The sequence below is a fragment of the Zosterops lateralis genome (assembly GCF_965231275.1).
Source record: "Zosterops lateralis genome assembly, chromosome: 23".
Classification (NCBI taxonomy): Eukaryota; Metazoa; Chordata; class Aves; order Passeriformes; family Zosteropidae; genus Zosterops; species Zosterops lateralis.
In genome coordinates this window covers 493473-510077 of record NC_139783.1, presented here as the reverse complement: position 1 = coordinate 510077, position 16605 = coordinate 493473, and the positions used below count along the sequence as shown (strand labels likewise).

Here is a 16605-nt window from a genome sequence, read left to right as displayed (position 1 = left end):
TCAGGACCACCCCCAAAATCGGGACCACCCCAAACAACAGGACCACCCCCAAATACAGGGACCACCCCCCAAATATCGGGACCACCCCCAAAAAACGGGACCTCAAACAACGGGACCACCCCCCCACTCTGGGACCACCCCCCAAAACAGCGGGACCACCCCAAAAATAGGGGGAACACCCCCAAAAATACCAGGACCCCAAAAAAACGGGACCACCCCTCAAATTATCGGGACCCCCCCAAACCATCAAGGCCCCTCCCCAAAATCAAGAAGAGGGTGGGGACTCCCCTAAAAAACCCCCCAAAACCACCAAAAACCCCCATTGAGACCCCATAAAAAACCCATTGGGGCTCCCCAGGACCCCCTAAAACCCCAAAAAATCCCCCTGGGACCCCCTAAAACCCCATTGGGACCCCCCAGGACCCCCAAAAATTCCATTGGGACCCCCCAGGACCCCCTAAAACAAACTAAAAAATCCATTGGGGCGCTCCAGGACCCCCTAAACCCCCCCTGGGACCCCCTAAAACCCCCCTAAAACCCCATTGGGACCCCCCAGGACTCCCTAACCCCCCCCCAAATCTCCCTGGGACCCCCTAAAACCCCACTGGGACCCCCCAAACCCCCCCTGGGGGGGTGGGAACCCCCAAGACCAGTTTTATTTTTATGGGGGGTCTGACCCTGCTGGCTCAGGGCAATTCAAGCCGGGGGGGTTGGGGGGGGGTCCCAGCCCCTCCCCCCCGGTCCCGCCCCTCCCCCCCGGTATTTTTAGGTCGGCTCCGGTTTCCCGGGGGGGATCCGGTGTCCCCCGGGGGGGGAGGGGGAGCCCCGGGGGGGGCGCGGGAGGGACGAAAAGGGGACCCCCCCCCCCCAAAAAAAAACCAAAAAAAACCAAAACAAAACCCCGAAAAAATCTCAAAAAATCCCCCCCAAAATCCCCAAAAAGGTCCCAAGAAAATCCCAAAAATATCCCCAAAAAATCCTCCCAAAATTCCAAAAATAGCCCCAAAATATCCCTGAAATATTCCCCCAAAATACCCCCCAAAAACCTGCAACCCCCCAAAAATCCCCCCCAAAAAACCCCCAAAACAATCCCAAAAAATCCCTTTTCCCCCAAAAAAAACCAAACCCAAAAATCCCTTTTTCCCTCAAAAAAAAAAATCCCCTAAAAACCCCCTTTCCCCCCAAAAAAAACAAAACCCAAAAATCCCTTTTCTCCCCCCAAAAAAAAAAATCCCAAAAATTCCCCACACCCCAAGAAAAAGAATTTTGGGGGAATTTTTGGGGAATTTTTGGGGGGTCCCAGGGGTCAGAAATGAAGAGACTCAATTGTTGTTTTGTGTGGAAAATTTAATTTTTTTCTTTGGGGGGGGGGACATTTACAAAAATGGGATTTGAGGGATCTTCGGGGGGGGGAAATCTGGGAATTTGGGGGGTCCCAGATCCCACTGGGATCCCCGGGGGGGGTCCAGTTCCTCCTCCAGGTGTTTTTTGGGGGTCTGGGGGTGTCCCAGATCCCACCTGGATCACCTGGGTGGATCCAGCCCCTCCCCTTCAGTCCTGAGGGATCCAATCCCTGCTCTGGCCCCTCGGGGGGGATCCCAGGGATCCACTGGGGGTTCCTGGGTGGATCCCAGAGATCCCTGGGGGGTCTCAGACCTGCTGGGAGATCCCCTGGATCCATTGGGGGGGTCTCAGACCTGCTGGGAGATCCCCTGGATCCATTGGGGGGGTCTCAGACCTGCTGGGAGATCCCCTGGTGGATCCCTGGGGGGTCTCAGACCTGCTGGGAGATCCCCTGGATCCATTGGGGGGGTCTCAGACCTGCTGGGAGATCCCCTGGTGGATCCCTGGGGGTCTCAGACCTGCTGGGAGATCCCCTGGATCCTCTGCAGCACCTCCCCGGCCTGGAGCTGCTCCCAGGTCAGCAGGGACAGCCCCAGCTGGTCCTCCTGGGGGGGAAAGGGATCTGCTGGGGGGATCTGGGGGGTCTGGAGGGGATTTAAAGGGATCTGGGGAGGATCTGAACAGTCTGGAGGGATCCAGGGGCATCCTGGAGGGTCTGGGGGGCGTTTGGGGGGATCTGGGAGGGATCTGAGGGATCCAAGGGCATCCTGGAGGGTCTGGGGGGTGTTTGGGGGGATCTGAGGGATCCAAGGGGGATCTGGAGGGTCTGGGGGGTGTTTGGGGGGATCTGAGGGATCCAAGGGGGATCTGGAGGGTCTGGGGGGTGTTTGGGGGGATCTGAGGGATCCAAGGGGGATCTGGAGGGTCTGGGGGGCGTTTGGGGGGATCTGGGAGGGATCTGAGGGATCCAAGGGCATCCTGGAGGGTTTGGGGGTGTTTGGGAAGATCTGGGAGGGATCCGGGTGGGATCTGGTGTTCCTGGACCCGCCAGGAGGGACCAGGTGGGATCTGGAGGGGAATTGGGGGACCTGGAAGGGGCAGGATCTGTCAGGACCCATCAGGACCTGTTGGGACCCCCTGGGATCAGTTGGGATCCCCTGGGATCCACTGGGATCCGTTACCTGGCGGAAGGGCTGGGCCATCTCCCGCAGGAACCTCTTGGCCGCCTGCACGGCCTCGTCCACCGTCAGGTTCAGGTGGGACTCGGGCAGGTGCTCCTGGATCCACCTGGGCAGCTTCCCCCGCTTGTCTGCGCGGGCAAAGCGCTGCGGGGATAAAAACGGGGGGAATATCAGGGAAATCGGGGAAAAAATGGTGATAAATGGTGAAAAAATGGTGAAAAAACAGAGAAAAAAGGCGAAAAAACGATGTAAAAATGGTGAAAAAATGGGTGTTTGGGGCCCAAAATAACTCCTGGATCCACCTGGGCAGCTTCCCCCGCTTGTCTGCACGGGCAAAGCGCTTGGGGAAGGAAATGGGGGGAAAAAAGCAGAAAAAACGGTGAAAAAATGGGTAAAAATGGGGGTTTGGGACCCCAAAATAACTCCCACACTTGTTGGTATGGGAGAAGTGCTGGAGGGAATGAAAATGGGGAGAAAATCGGGGAAAATGGGGGGAAAATGGGGAAAAATGGGGGAAAATGGAGAAAAATGGGGAAAAATGGAGGAAAAATGGAGAAAAATGGGGAAAAATTGAGAAATAATGGGGGAAAAAGGGGTTTGGGGCCCCAAAATAATCCCGGGACCTTCCAAACTGACCCCAAATCCCCCCAGACTGACCCCAAACCCCCCAGAGTGACCCCAGACCCACCTTGTCAGCGAAGACCATGAGTCCATAATCCGTTTTCCCCCTCAGAGCCCTCCCCACGCACTGCGCCGCGTGTCTCATGGCATCGAAGGTGAGGAACTCGCCCTCCCGCACCTGGAGCTGCTCCCGCAGGAATTCCAGACGGGCCTGGGGGGAAACGGGGCTGAGACCCCCCTGAGACCCGAAAACCCACCCCAGGTATCCCCCAGACCCACCCAGGTACCCCCCACCTACAGGACAGGTGAGCCCCAGGTGTTCCCTCACACCTGGAGCTGCTCCCAAAGGAATTCCAGCCGGGCCTGGGGGGGAAACGGGGCTGAGACCCCCCTGAGAGCCCCCTGAGAGCCCAGAAACACACCCAGAGACCCCCCTGAGACCCCAAAAACCACCCCAGCTACCCCAAAAACCCTCCCAGGTATCCCCCCAGGTATCACAATCTCAGGTGTTCCCCCACACCTGGAGCTGCTCCCAAAGGAATTCCAGTGGGAATTTGGGGGGAGAAATGGGGCTGAGACCCCGCCAGAGACCCCCCTGAGACCCCCCAAAACCCCTCCCAGAGACCCCCAGAAACACCCTGAGGGGTTTGGAGGGGTTTTGGGGTCACTTTGAGGGATTTTGGGACACTCCACCCCCTCCAGCGCTGCCCCTGCAGGAATTTGGGGTGGGGGCACCCCAGGGACCCCCCTCACCCCAGGGACCCCCCTGACCTTGAGGATCCGGCTCTGGGTATAAACGTAGGGGACCCCGAACATGATCACAGCGCGGCCGTAGTGATGGACTGGGGGGAGAAATGGGGGTTCAGGGACCCCAAAACTGCCCCAAAACACCCAAAATTCCCCTAAAAACCCTCAAAGTTCACAAAAAAACCCTCGATTTGACACAAAAATACCCCAAAATCCCCCCTGAAATCCCCCAAGATCCCCCTAAAATCCTCTCAACATTGCCCTAAAATGCTCCAAATCCTTCCCAAAAATGCCCAAATCCTCCCCAAATCCCCCAAATCGCCCCAAATCCTCCCAAAATCCCCCTAAAATCCTCTCAAAATTGCCCCAAAATCCCCCAAATCCCCTCAAACCCTCCCTGAACCTCCTCAAAACCCCACAAATCCTCCTCAAAATTGCCCTAAATCCTCCTAAAATCCCCCTAAAATCTTCTCAAAACTGCCCTAAAATCCCCTCAAACCCTCCCAAAATCCTCCCAAACTCCCCAAATTGCTCCCAAACTCCCCAAAATCCCCCAAACCCCCCCAAAATCTCACCGAAGTCGATGCCCTCGGAGACCTTTCCCCGCGCCACCGAGAGCAGCACGGCCCCGCGGCCGTTCTCACACGCCTGGGGGGGAAATGGGGGGCACGGGACCCCCAGAGCTGACCCCAAATACTGACCAGGGACCCAGAACTGCCCCAGGAGCCCCAAAATCCTGCCCAGGAACCCCAGAACTGCCCCAAAACCTGCCCAGGGACCCCAGAACTGCCCCAAAACCTGCCCAGGGACCCCAGAACTGCCCATAAATCCTGCCAAGGATCCCCCAAACTCCCCCAGGAACCCCAAAACTCCCTCAAAACTCCCTCAAAACTCCCCCAAAATCCCCAAAACTCCCCCCAAACCCTCCCAGGAACCTCAAAACTTCCCCAGGACCCCCAAAACTCCCTCAAAACCTGCCCTGGACCCCCCAAAACTCACCCCCAAATCCTCCCATGACTCCCAAAACTCCCCCACGACCCACAAAACTTCCCCAAATCCCTCTCAAGACCCCCCAAAACTCCCCCAAATCCCTCCCAGGACACCCAAAACATCCCCAGGACCCCCCAGATTTCTCCCAGGGACCCCCCCCCAGCACCTCCTGGTATTTCTCCAGGGCCACGCTGGTCTCGGCCCCGTCCTGGGTCTCGATGAAAAGGAGTTTGTTCCTCTGGATGTTCTCCAGGATGCCCTGGGGGGATTTTTGGGGGGTCCTGGATCACTCTGGGGGTCCTGGGGCATTTTTTGGGGGTCCTGGGGCACTTTTGGGGGTCCTGAGGGAGTTTTGGGGGCCCTGAGGGAGTTTTGGGGGGCATCTTGGGGATCCTGGGCAGGTTTTGGGGGAGTTTGAGGGGTCCTGGGCAGATTTTGGGGGTCCTGGGAGAGTTTGGGGCAGTTTTGGGGGTCCTGGAGGGAGTTTGGGGGGCTCCTGGGTGGGTTTTGACAGAGTTTTGGGAGTCCTGGGGGGGGGTTGAGGGAGTTTGGGGGGGTCCTGGGAGGGTTTTGGGGGAGTTTTGGGGGGCTCAGGTGTGTTTTTTGGGGTCTCAGGTGTGTTTTGGGGTCCCACCTGCTCATACCAGGAGGCCACGGTGCTCTCCAGGTACAGGTGAGGGGTTTGGGGTATTTTTGGGGGGGTTTTGGGGTTTTCAGGTGTATTTTGGGGGGTTTTTGGGGCCCCACCTGCTCGTACCAGGAGGCCACGGTGCTCTCCAGGTACAGGTGAGGGGTTTGGGGTTATTTTGGGGGATTTTGGGGTTATTTGGGGGGATTTTGGGGCCCCACCTGCTCGTACCAGGAGGCCACGGTGCTCTCCAGGTACAGGTGAGGGATTGGGGGTATTTTTGGGGGGGTTTTGGGGTTTTCAGGTGTATTTTGGGGGGTTTTTGGGGCCCCACCTGCTCGTACCAGGAGGCCACGGTGCTCTCCAGGTAAACGTAGCTGGTGAAAAAGGCCACGAGGCCGTCGGGGACCACGGCCGAGAGCTCCAGCAGCAGCTGCCCGTAATTCCTCACCACAGCTGGGGAAATTGGGGGAAATTTGGGTGAATTTGGGGTTATTGGGAGCCCCCCAAAATTCCCAGACCCCAAAATCCCCCAAAAATCCCAAAATTTCCCACAAAATTCCCACAAAAATCCCCCAAAATTTCCCCCCAAACCCTCCTCAGACTCCAAAATCCCCTAAAAATCGCCAAAATTCCTCCAAAATTCCCCCCAAAATTGCCCCCAAACCCCTCGAGACCCTTCCCCAGAGCCCCCAGAGCCCAAAATCCCCCAAATCCCCCCAAACTTCCCCCAAAACCCTCCTCAGACTCCCCAAATCCCCTAAAAATCGCCAAAATTCCCTCCCGAACTGCCCCAAAACCCCCAAAATTCCCCCCCAAACTCCCCAAATCCCCCCCAAAACTCCCCAAAATTCCCCCGAAACCCCTCAAGACCCCTCCCCAGACCCCAAATCCCCCCCAAACTCCCCCCAGCCCCACCGATGTCCTCGCGGGTCTCGAACTTGGAGCTCATGGCGACCTGGTCATTGCCCCTGCCCACGATCTGGGGGGACAGGGGGGTGTGAGACCCCCAAATACCCCCCAAATATCCCTGAGACCCCCCTGGGACCCCCAAAATACTCCTGAGACCCCCAAATCCCCCACATATCCCCCTATGGCGACCTGGTCATTGCCCCTGCCCACGATCTGGGGGGACAGGGGGGTGTGAGACCCCCAAAATACCCCCCAAATATCCCTGAGACCCCCAAATCCCCCACATATCCCCCTATGGTGACCTGGTCATTGCCCCTGCCCACGATCTGGGGGGACAGGGGGGTGTGAGACCCCCAAAATACCCCCCAAATATCCCTGAGACCCCCAAATCCCCCACATATCCCCCTATGGTGACCTGGTCATTGCCCCTGCCCACGATCTGGGGGGACAGGGGGGTGTGAGACCCCCAAATACCCCCCAAATATCCCTGAGACCCCCCTGGGACCCTCAGGACCCCTCAGATTCCCCCAAAATCCCCCCAAATCCCCCTGAACCCCCCCCCAGGAACCCCCAAATCCCCCCAGGACCCCCAAAAAATCCCTGTCACCCCCCTGGGACCCCCTCAAATCCCCCTGAGATCCCCAAGACCACCCAGGACCCCCCAAATCCCCCCAGGACCCTCCCAAATCCCCCCAGATCTCTCCAGGATCCCCCCAAATCCCCCCAGGACCCCCCAGTTTCCCACAGGACCCTCAAAAAATCCCTGTCACCCACCTGGGACCCCCTCAAATCCCCCTGAGATCCCCAAGACCACCCAGGACCCCCCAAGTCCCCCTCAAATCCCCCTGAAACCTCCCCAGGACCCTCCAGACCCTCCCAAATACCCCCAGGACTCCCCCAAATAACCCAAGGACTCTCCCAGGACCCCCCAAATCCCCCCAAGACTCCCCCAGGGCCCTCCAAATCCCCCCCAAATCCCCCCAGACCCCCCCAAAATCCCCCCAGGACCCCAAAATCCCCCCAGGACCCCCCGAACCCCCCCAGGACCCCCGTCCTGACCATGGGGCAGAGGCAGGTCCGGGCCAGGGTCATGCTGAACGTTGCCATGGTAACGGGGCGGAAACCCAGGATTTTGGGGTAAAACTCCAGAGGGGACAAAGTCTGGGGGGGAAACACAGGGGAGGGGTCAGGGGGGAACTGGGGGGTCCTGGGGGGATTTGGGGGGTCTGGGGATATTTTGGGGATATTTGGGATATTTTTGGGATATTCTGGGGATATTTTTGGGGATATTTTTGGGGATTTTTTGGGATATTTTGGGATAATTTTGGGGATATTTTAGGAATATTTTTGAGGATATTTTTTGGAAATATTTCGGATATATTTTTTGGGATTTTTTGGGATATTTTTTGGAATATTTTGGGGATATTTTTGGAAGTTTTTTTTTGGGATATTAAGGGGATATTTTTGGGGATATTTTTGGAAATATTTTGTGGAGTTTTTAGAGATATTTTTGGGGATATTTTGGGGTAATTTTTGGGATATTTTGGGGGATATTTTGGGGGATATTTTTGGAAATACTTTGGGATATTTTGCCAATATTTTGGGGATGTTTTCGTGACGTTTTTGGGGATATTTTTGGAATATTTTGGGCACATTTTGGGGATGGTTTTGGGATGGTTTTGGTGTATTTTTGGGGATATTTTTGGGGTGTTTTTTGGGGTATTTTAGGCTCCCTCACCCCCGAGGTGACAATGACCGACTGGAATCTCTCGAACACGGGTCTGATGGCAATGGAGGCGTCCAGGCAGCTGAGGGGGGAATTTGGGGGGTCCCAGGGGGTTATTTTGGTGTCCCCAGGGGGTCTCAGCCCCTGCTAAAATCCCCTTCCCCTAAAAACCCCAAATTCCCCCCCAAAAAAACCCAAAATCTCCCCCTCAACACTCCCAAACCTCCAAAATCCCAAAACAAAACCCAAAATTCCCCCCTAACCCCCAAAATCTCCCCCCAAAACCCCAATTCCTCCCCAAAAAAACCCCAAATCCCCCCAATCCCCCTAAAAATCCCAAATTTCCCCCAAAATCCCCCAAATCCCACCTGAAGTGCAGGACGGGGTTGGAGATGGTCGGGGTCCGGTCGTCGAAGGGCTCAATGATGATGGTGAAACCTGGGGGGGAATTTTGGGGGGATTTGGGGTGTTTTGGGGTGTTTTGGGGGTATTTTGGGCTCTCACCTTTGCTGTAGGTGCTGAGGAAGGTTCAGGGGGATTTTTAGGGCAGATTTTGGGTTTTTTTGGAGGAATTTTGGGATTTTTTTGGCAATTTTCGGGGGTAATTTTTAGGATTTTTGGAGGGATTTTGGGGAAATTTCTGGGGTTGATTTTTGGGGTTTTTTGGGGTGTTTTTTGGGGCCTCACCTTTGCTGTAGGTGCTGACCAAGGTGGCGAAATTGGCCACGAGGGTGATGGGGGAGAAATCGGCCACGTCGGGGAGGGCGAGAGTGCGGAGCAGGGAGTGCAGGCGCTCCGCACAGAACCTGCAAAAACGGGGTTCAGGGACCCCAAAACCACCCCAAGAACCCCCAAAAATCATCTCAGGGGCCTCAAAAACCCCAAAAACCACCCCTCGAACCCCAAAAACCCCCACAGGGACCCCCAAATCCTCCACAGGGACCCCCAAATCCTCCCCAAATCCCCCCATGGGGAGGGTGAGGAGCAGGGAGTGCAGGCGCTCCGCACAGAACCTGCAAAAACGGGGTTCAAGGACCACAAAACACCCCCAAAAATCATCTCAGGGACCCCAAAAACCCCAAAATCCACCCCTGGGACCCCAAATCCCCCCACAGGGACCCCCAAATCCTCCCCAAATCCCCCCATGGGGAGGGTGAGGAGCAGGGAGTGCAGGCGCTCCGCACAGAACCTGTTACAGGGGAAAAACGGGGTTCAGGGACCACAAAAACACCCAGAACACCCCCAAAAACCATCTCAGGGACCTCAAAAACCCCAAAATCCACCCCTGGGACCCCAAAAACCCCCACAGGGACCCCCAAATCCTCCCCAAATCCCCCCATGGGGAGGGGGCAGAGCAGGGAGTGCTCAGGACAGAACCTGGACGGGGAAATTCGGGGTTCAGGGACCCCAAAAATCACCCCAAAATGCCCCAAAAAACCCCAAAACTGCCCCAAACCCAAATTTTGGGTCCCCAACCTGTTTTTGGGGGTCCCAAACCCATTTTTGGGGCTCCCAAACCCATTTTTGGGGCTCCCTGACCTGAGGGGTTTGCGGTCGATGCAGACTTTCTCCCTGAGCTCCAGCAGGAAGGCCGGGGGGAGGGTTTAGGGGTTTTTTAGGGGTCCCAAACCCGTTTTTGGGGGTCCCAAACCCGTTTTTGGGGCTCCCAGACCCGTTTTGGGGGAGTTTTGGGGCTCCCTGACCTGAGGGGTTTGCGGTCGATGCAGACTTTCTCCCTGAGCTCCAGCAGGAAGGCCGGGGGGAGGGTTTAGGGGGTTTTTAGGGGTCCCAAACCTGTTTTTGGGGGGTTTTTTGGGGTCCCAGACCCGGTTTTGGGGCTCCCTGACCTGAGGGGCTTGCGGTCGATGCAGACTTTCTCCCTGAGCTCCAGCAGGAAGGCCGGGGGGCTGAGCTGCTGCACTCGGGGGCCGCGGAGCTGCGCCCGGAGATGCTCCACCAGCCGCCGCAGGAACCCCACAAAGTGCTCGGCTGTGCGGATGCTGCCAGGGATGGCCTCTGGGGTGGGGAAAACGGGTCAGAAAACCCCAAAAACACCCCAAAAACACCCCAAAAACCAACCCCAAATCCACAGGGAACCCCACAAAGTGCTCAGCTGTTCCAATACTGCCCAGGATGGCCTCTGAAAATGGGGAAAAATGAGATAAAAATAGGGAAAATGGGGAAAAACGAGGAAAAGGGGGAAAAGGGGGAAAAGGGGGAAAATGAGAAAAAACTGGGAAAAAATGGGAAAAAATATACAAAAAAAATGAGAAAAAAAATTGGAAAAAAATTGGAAAAAAATGGGGAAAAAAATGGGGAAAAAAATGGGGAAAAAATGGGGAAAAAATAGGGTCAAGGACACCCAAAACCCACAAAAATCACCCCAGAACCCCAAACCCAGGGACTTTGTGGGACTCCTGAGGATTTGGGGTGGATCCTGATGCTTTTTGGGGTTCCCATGACCCCATCAGCCCCCAGCAGACCCCAGTGGATCCCATTTGGCCCCATCAGCCCCCAGCAGATCCCAGTGGGTCCCATTTGACCCCAGCAGATCCCAGTGGATCCCATTTGGCCCCATCAGCCCCCAGCAGATCCCAGCGGGTCCCATTTGACCCCAGCGGATCCCAGTGGGTCCCAGCGGATCCCGTACCCCGCAGGATCTCGTCGGGCAGGACGGGGTTGGCCAGGAACAGGTCGGAGTCGCGGGCGGCGCCGGCCTCGCGCAGCCCCTGCACCAGGCGCCGGTACTCGTCTGCCAGGCGCTGGGAATCAGCTTCTTTCATCCTAAAATACACCCCAAAAACATCCCTGAGACCCCAAATCCACCCCTGAGATCCCCCTGAGACACCAAACCCATCCCTGGCCCGGTACTCGTCTGCCAGGCGCTGGGAGTCTGCCTCCTTCATCCTAAAAATGTCCCCAAAAATATCCCTGAGATCCTAAAAAATATCCCTGAGATCCTAAAAAACATCCCTGAGACCCTAAAATCCATCCCTGACCCCAAAAATCCAGCCCTGACCCCAAAAGTCCAGCCCTGACCCCAAAACTCCAGCCCTGACCCCAAAACCATCCCCGGGACCCGCGAGTCCTTGGTCCTTTATCCTGAAAATGATCCCAAGAAAAAAAACCCTTTTTGAACCCCCCAAACTGCCCCAAACCCTTTTAGGACCCCCCATATCCCTTTAGGACCCCCCAAATCCCTTTAGGACTCCTCAAACCCCCCTGAAGACTCCCAAATTCCCCCAAACCCCTGAGAACCCCCCAAACCCCTTTTAGACTCCCCCAAACCTCATTTTGAACCCTGCAAACTTCCCCCAACCCCTTTTAGGACCCCCCAGACCCCTTTAGGACCCCCCAGACCCCCGTTCCTGACTTCTGGACGTGGCTCTGCAGCGTGGCCACGTTGGCCTGGCAGCGGTCGAGCGTCCGGCGGGTGATGGTCACTCCCATGGCCTCGATACAGACGTTGTCTGAAACACCCACGGGGGAAAAATTGGGGTCAGGACCCTCAGAGACCCCAAATTCAGGGTTAGAACGCTCAGAGAGCCCCAAATTTGGGGTCAGAACACTCAGAGAGCCCAAAATTCGGGGTCAGGACCCTTGGAGAGCCCAAATCTGGGGTAAGGACCCTTGGAGACCTCGAAATTCGGGGTCAGGACCCTCAGAGAGCCTCAAATTTGGGGTCAGGACCCTCAGAGAGCCCCAAATTCAGAGTCAGAACACTCAGAGACCCCATAATTCAGGGTAAAGACTCTTGGAGACCCCAAAATCTGGGCCCAGGACCCTCAGACAGCTCCAAACCCAGGCCCAGGACCCTCAGAGACCCCAAACCCGGGCCCAGGACCCTCAGACAGCTCCAAACCCAGGCCCAGGACCCTCAGAGACCCCAAACCCGGGCCCAGGACCCTCAGACAGCTCCAAACCCGGGCCCAGGGCCCTCAGAGACCCCCAAACCCGGGCCCAGGACCCTCAGAGACCCCCAAACCCGGGCCCAGGACCCTCAGAGACCCCCAAACCCGGGCCCAGGACCCTCAGAGACCCCCAAACCCAGGCCCAGGACCCTCAGAGACCCCAAACCCGGGCCCAGGGCCCTCAGAGACCCCAAACCCGGGCCCAGGGCCCTCAGAGACCCCCAAACCCGGGCCCAGGGCCCTCAGAGACCCCCAAACCCAGGCCCAGGGCCCTCAGAGACCCCAAACCCAGGCCCAGGGCCCTCAGAGACCCCCAAACCCAGGCCCAGGGCCCTCAGAGACCCCAAACCCAGGCCCAGGGCCCTCAGAGACCCCAAACCCGGGCCCAGGGCCCTCAGAGACCCCAAACCCAGGCCCAGGGCCCTCAGAGACCCCAAACCCAGGCCCAGGGCCCTCAGAGACCCCAAACCCAGGCCCAGGACCCTCAGAGACCCCAAACCCAGGCCCAGGGCCCTCGGGGAGCCCCAAACTCGGGCCCAGGGCCCTCAGAGACCCCAAACCCAGGCCCAGGGCCCTCAGAGACCCCAAACCCGGGCCCAGGGCCCTCAGAGACCCCCAAACCCAGGCCCAGGGCCCTCAGAGACCCCAAACCCGGGCCCAGGGCCCTCAGAGACCCCCAAACCCGGGCCCAGGGCCCTCAGAGACCCCAAACCCAGGCCCAGGACCCTCAGAGACCCCAAACCCGGGCCCAGGGCCCTCAGAGACCCCCAAACCCGGGCCCAGGGCCCTCGGGGAGCCCCAAACCCAGGCCCAAGACCTTCGGAGACCCCAAACCCAGGCCCAGGGCCCTCAGAGACCCCCAAACTTGGGCCCAGGAGCCCCCAAACCCAGGCCCAGGGCCCTCAGAGACCCCAAACCCAGGCCCAGGGCCCTCGGGGAGCCCCAAACCCAGGCCCAGGGCCCTCGGGGAGCCCCAAACTCGGGCCCAGGGCCCTCAGAGACCCCCAAACTTGGGCCCAGGAGCCCCCAAACCCAGGCCCAAGACCTTCGGAGACCCTCAACCCCATCCCAGGACCCCCCAAACCCCATCCCAGGCCCCCCATCCCCACCCCGGGGGTCTCACCGATGTTGTGGGCCTCGTCAAACACGACCACCGAGGAGCGGGCGAGCTCTGCCGACACCAGCCCCGCGATCTTGGGGTCCAGCAGGTAATGGTAGCTGTACACCACCACGTTGGCGTGGGCCAGCTGGGGGATTTAGAGGGATTTAGGATGGTTTTGAGGTTATTTTGAAGTTTTGGGGTCTCTCAGGGGGGTTTTGATGATCATTCAGGGGGGTTTTGGGGTGGTTTTGGGGTCCCCAGGGGGCGTATGAGGTGATTTTGGGGTCAGTGGTAGCTGTGCACCACCACATTGGCCTGGGTCAGCTGTAGGATTTGGGGGGATTTAGGATGGTTTTGGGGTTCCCAGAGGGGTTTGGGGGTCACTCAGAGGGATTTTAGGATGGTTTTGGGTGGATTTTTGAGATATTTTTGAAGCGTTTTTGTACCAATGACCAAACCAGGAAATAGGGACAGCAGGGGGATATTTTAGGGACACTTTGGGGTGGGTTTTGGGGTATTTTTGAGCAGTTTTTGTACCAAGGACCGTGCCAGGAAATAGGGGCAGCAGGGGGGGTGTTTTGGAATGGTTTTTGGAGCATTTTTGGGCAGTTTTTGTACCGATGAGCGAGCCAGGAAATAAGAGCAGCGGGGATGTATTTCGGGGATATTTTTTGGCTATTTTGGGGGTATTTTGGGGTATTTTTGGGCAGTTTCAGGTACCGATGAGCGAGCCAGGAAATAGGGGCAGCAGCCGCGCTGGCGGCCGAGGGTCCGCAGGTCGTCCAGGTTGTGAACCCCAAAGGGGAGGGGGCTCTGCCTGCCCCGGGCCTCAAACTCCTGCAGGGAGAGAAATGGGGTGAGGACAGCAAAAATGAAGTAAAAAACCCCAAAAATGGGGGAAAAAAACCAGTAAAAAGTGGGGAAAAACAGACCCTTTGGAACCTCCCCCAAACCCCTCTGAGACCCTTTGGGACCCCCCCAAACCCTTCAGGACCCCCCAGAATCTCCCCAGATCCTCCTGGGACCCTCCCAGACCCCCCAGACCCGGTTATATCCCGTGGGATCACCTCGAAGAAGGCGCAGCTGGGCCGGGGCCCCTCGGGGGGGTCCCGCAGGTACGAGGCCGTCAGGGCCAGGCAGCGACTGTCCACCTCCTTCCCAAAGCGCAGGGCTGAGACCTGGGGATCAGATGGGATCTGAGGGGATCCACTGACAGCCCCAGGACCACCCTGTGATCCCCCCTCCTTCCTGAACAGCAGCGCTGAGACCTGGGGGGGATTTACTGGGATCTACTGGGGTCTATTGGGATCCACTGAGAGCCCCAGGCCCCCCCTGTGATCTCCCCTCCTTCCCAAAAGTGTGAGATGACACCTGGAGAGGGATCAACTGGGATCCACCACGATCTACCTGCAGCCCTGGGATCCCCTGGGGTCCCTGTGCCCCTCCAGCCCCCCCAGGATCCCCCCGGATCCCTGTGATCTCTCTGACCTCGGGGTGCACGCAGAGGTTCTTGCGGGAGCTCAGGGCCAGCCCCAGGAAGGGCAGAGGCTCCCCCAGGTCCCGCTCGTAACAGTCCAGCAGCTTCCGCAGCTCCTCCACCACCTGAGGGGATCCAGGGATCCTCAGGGATCGGACACGGGGGATCCAGCCCCGGGATCTGCCCTGAGGGATCCAGCCCCGGGATCCAGCCCCGGGATCTGCCCTGAGGGATCCAGCCCCGGGGTCCAGCCCCGGGATCCAGCCCAAACCCCCCCAGGGGATCCCCCCGACCTTCTCGATCTCGGGCACGGTGCGGGAGCAGTAGATCAGCTTGGAGACGTCCAGGGGATGGGCCTGGGGGGGGGGGAAAGGGATCGGATGAGATCCCCTGGGATCAACCAGGAGCCACCAGGAGCCCCTCAGGATCCCCCAGAACCTGTCAGAGTCACTGGGATCCCCCAAACCTGCCCGGGCTCCCCCAAAACCCCCCTTGTGATCTCCCAGGATCCCTCAGGAGCCTCCAAGATCCCCCAGGATCCATCAGGACCCTCCAGGACCCCCCAAATCCTCCCCAAATCCCCTCAAGATTCCCCCAGGTCCCTCCAAATCCCCTCAAGATCCCTCCAGGACCCCCCAAACCCCCTCAAGACCCCCCCAGATCCCCCGGGATCCACTGACCCGCTGGTAGGCGACGATGAGGGCGAGCAGCGACACCGTTTTCCCTGTCCCCGACGGCATCTCCAGCACCCCATGGCCCTGTGAGGGGTCCAGAGTCCTCAGGATCCCTCAGGATCCCCCAGGATCCCAACAGATCCCTCAGGACCCCCCCCAGGATCCCACCTTGGCGTCCAGGGTGCGCTTGAGCTCCAGCATGTAGGAGAACTGCTCGGGGTAGATGAACTCGTAGGGGAAGAGCACCAGGAGCCCGTCCACGTTCAGCCTGAGGGGATCCAGTGGGTCCCGGGAGTGGATACCGAGAGGTTTCGGGGGGATTTTTGGGGATTTGGCGGGGATATTGAGGGGATTTGGGGGTCTGGGACAGCACCAGAGCCCCGTGCATGATCAGCCTGAAGGGATCCCCGGGATCTGGTGGGTCCTGGGGTGGATCCCGAGGGATCTGAGGGACTTGGGGGAGTTTGGAGGGGTCTGGGGGATCCCAGAGCGGCCGGATCCGCATCCCGGGGGGGGCATCCTCGATCTGCCCCCACGCCCCGAGCCCCAAACTGGGACGGACTGGGATAGATCGGGAGCTCGGCGATGGATTGAGCGGGTCTGGCGGTGAACCCCCCAAACTCCCCCGGAACCTCAAACCACCGCGAGCGCAGCCCGGGACCCTCCAAAACCCCCCAGAGTCTCCCGAAATCCCCCAAATTTCCCCCAGAATTCCCCAAATCCTCAAAAATCTCCTCAAAAATCCCCAAAAATATTGCCCCTTTCCCCTCTCACTTCATGGCTCCCGCCGTCGCCTCTAGCCGCCGCCGAGGCCCCGCCCCTTCCCGCGCCGCGCGCTCCTATTGGTCAGCAGCCACCCGCCCCATCCTGCTATTGGCTGTGAGATGTGCCACTCAAATACGTAAAAAAATACGTGCCAGAGAGGAGCAATCGAGCTCAGAGCAATAGATCGAGGAGCAATCGAGCTCAGAGCAATGGATCAAAGAGCAATCGAGCTCAGAGCAATGGATCAAAGAGCAATCGATCTCAGAGCAATTGATCAAAGAGCAATCGATCCCAGAGCAATGGATCAAGAGCAATCGAGCTCAGAGCAATGGATCAAAGAGCAATCGAGCTCAGAGCAATGAATCAAGAGCAATCGAGCTCAGAGCAATGGATCAAAGAGCAATCGAGCTCAGAGCAATGGATCGAAGAGCAATCGAGCTCAGAGCAATGGATCAAAGAGCAATCGAGCTCAGAGCAATCGATCGAAGAGCAATCGATCTCAGAGCAATGGATCGAAGAGCAATCGA

At 58.1% G+C, this 16605-nt stretch overlaps 1 protein-coding gene across 2 annotated transcripts; it reads right to left on the bottom strand.

The window, feature by feature from the left end:
- Positions 1–1399: 1399 nt before the first annotated feature.
- ERCC2 (ERCC excision repair 2, TFIIH core complex helicase subunit) lies at positions 1400–16129 on the bottom strand. 2 transcript variants are annotated; one of them, XR_014591619.1, is made up of 24 exons: positions 16088–16129; positions 15482–15581; positions 15320–15397; positions 14933–14995; positions 14651–14764; positions 14230–14340; positions 13883–13999; positions 13184–13307; positions 11523–11619; positions 10800–10933; positions 9997–10165; positions 8837–8955; positions 8518–8587; positions 8162–8231; positions 7483–7584; positions 6430–6493; positions 5846–5967; positions 5050–5142; positions 4469–4541; positions 3918–3988; positions 3214–3357; positions 2526–2669; positions 1739–1949; positions 1400–1656 (listed from the first exon to the last, which is right to left on the bottom strand). XR_014591619.1 is itself a non-coding variant. In XM_083877114.1 (24 exons), the coding sequence occupies exons 1-24, from the start codon at positions 16090–16092 to the stop codon at positions 1775–1777; spliced, it is 2277 nt and encodes a 758-aa protein (XP_083733240.1). In that variant the 5' UTR covers positions 16093–16129; the 3' UTR covers positions 1759–1774. The 2 variants fall into 2 exon arrangements, 1 of the variants encoding a protein (XP_083733240.1); XM_083877114.1 differs by lacking the exon at positions 1400–1656 and having other exon boundaries at positions 1759–1780; positions 1863–1949.
- Between the last annotated feature and the right edge of the window lie 476 nt (positions 16130–16605).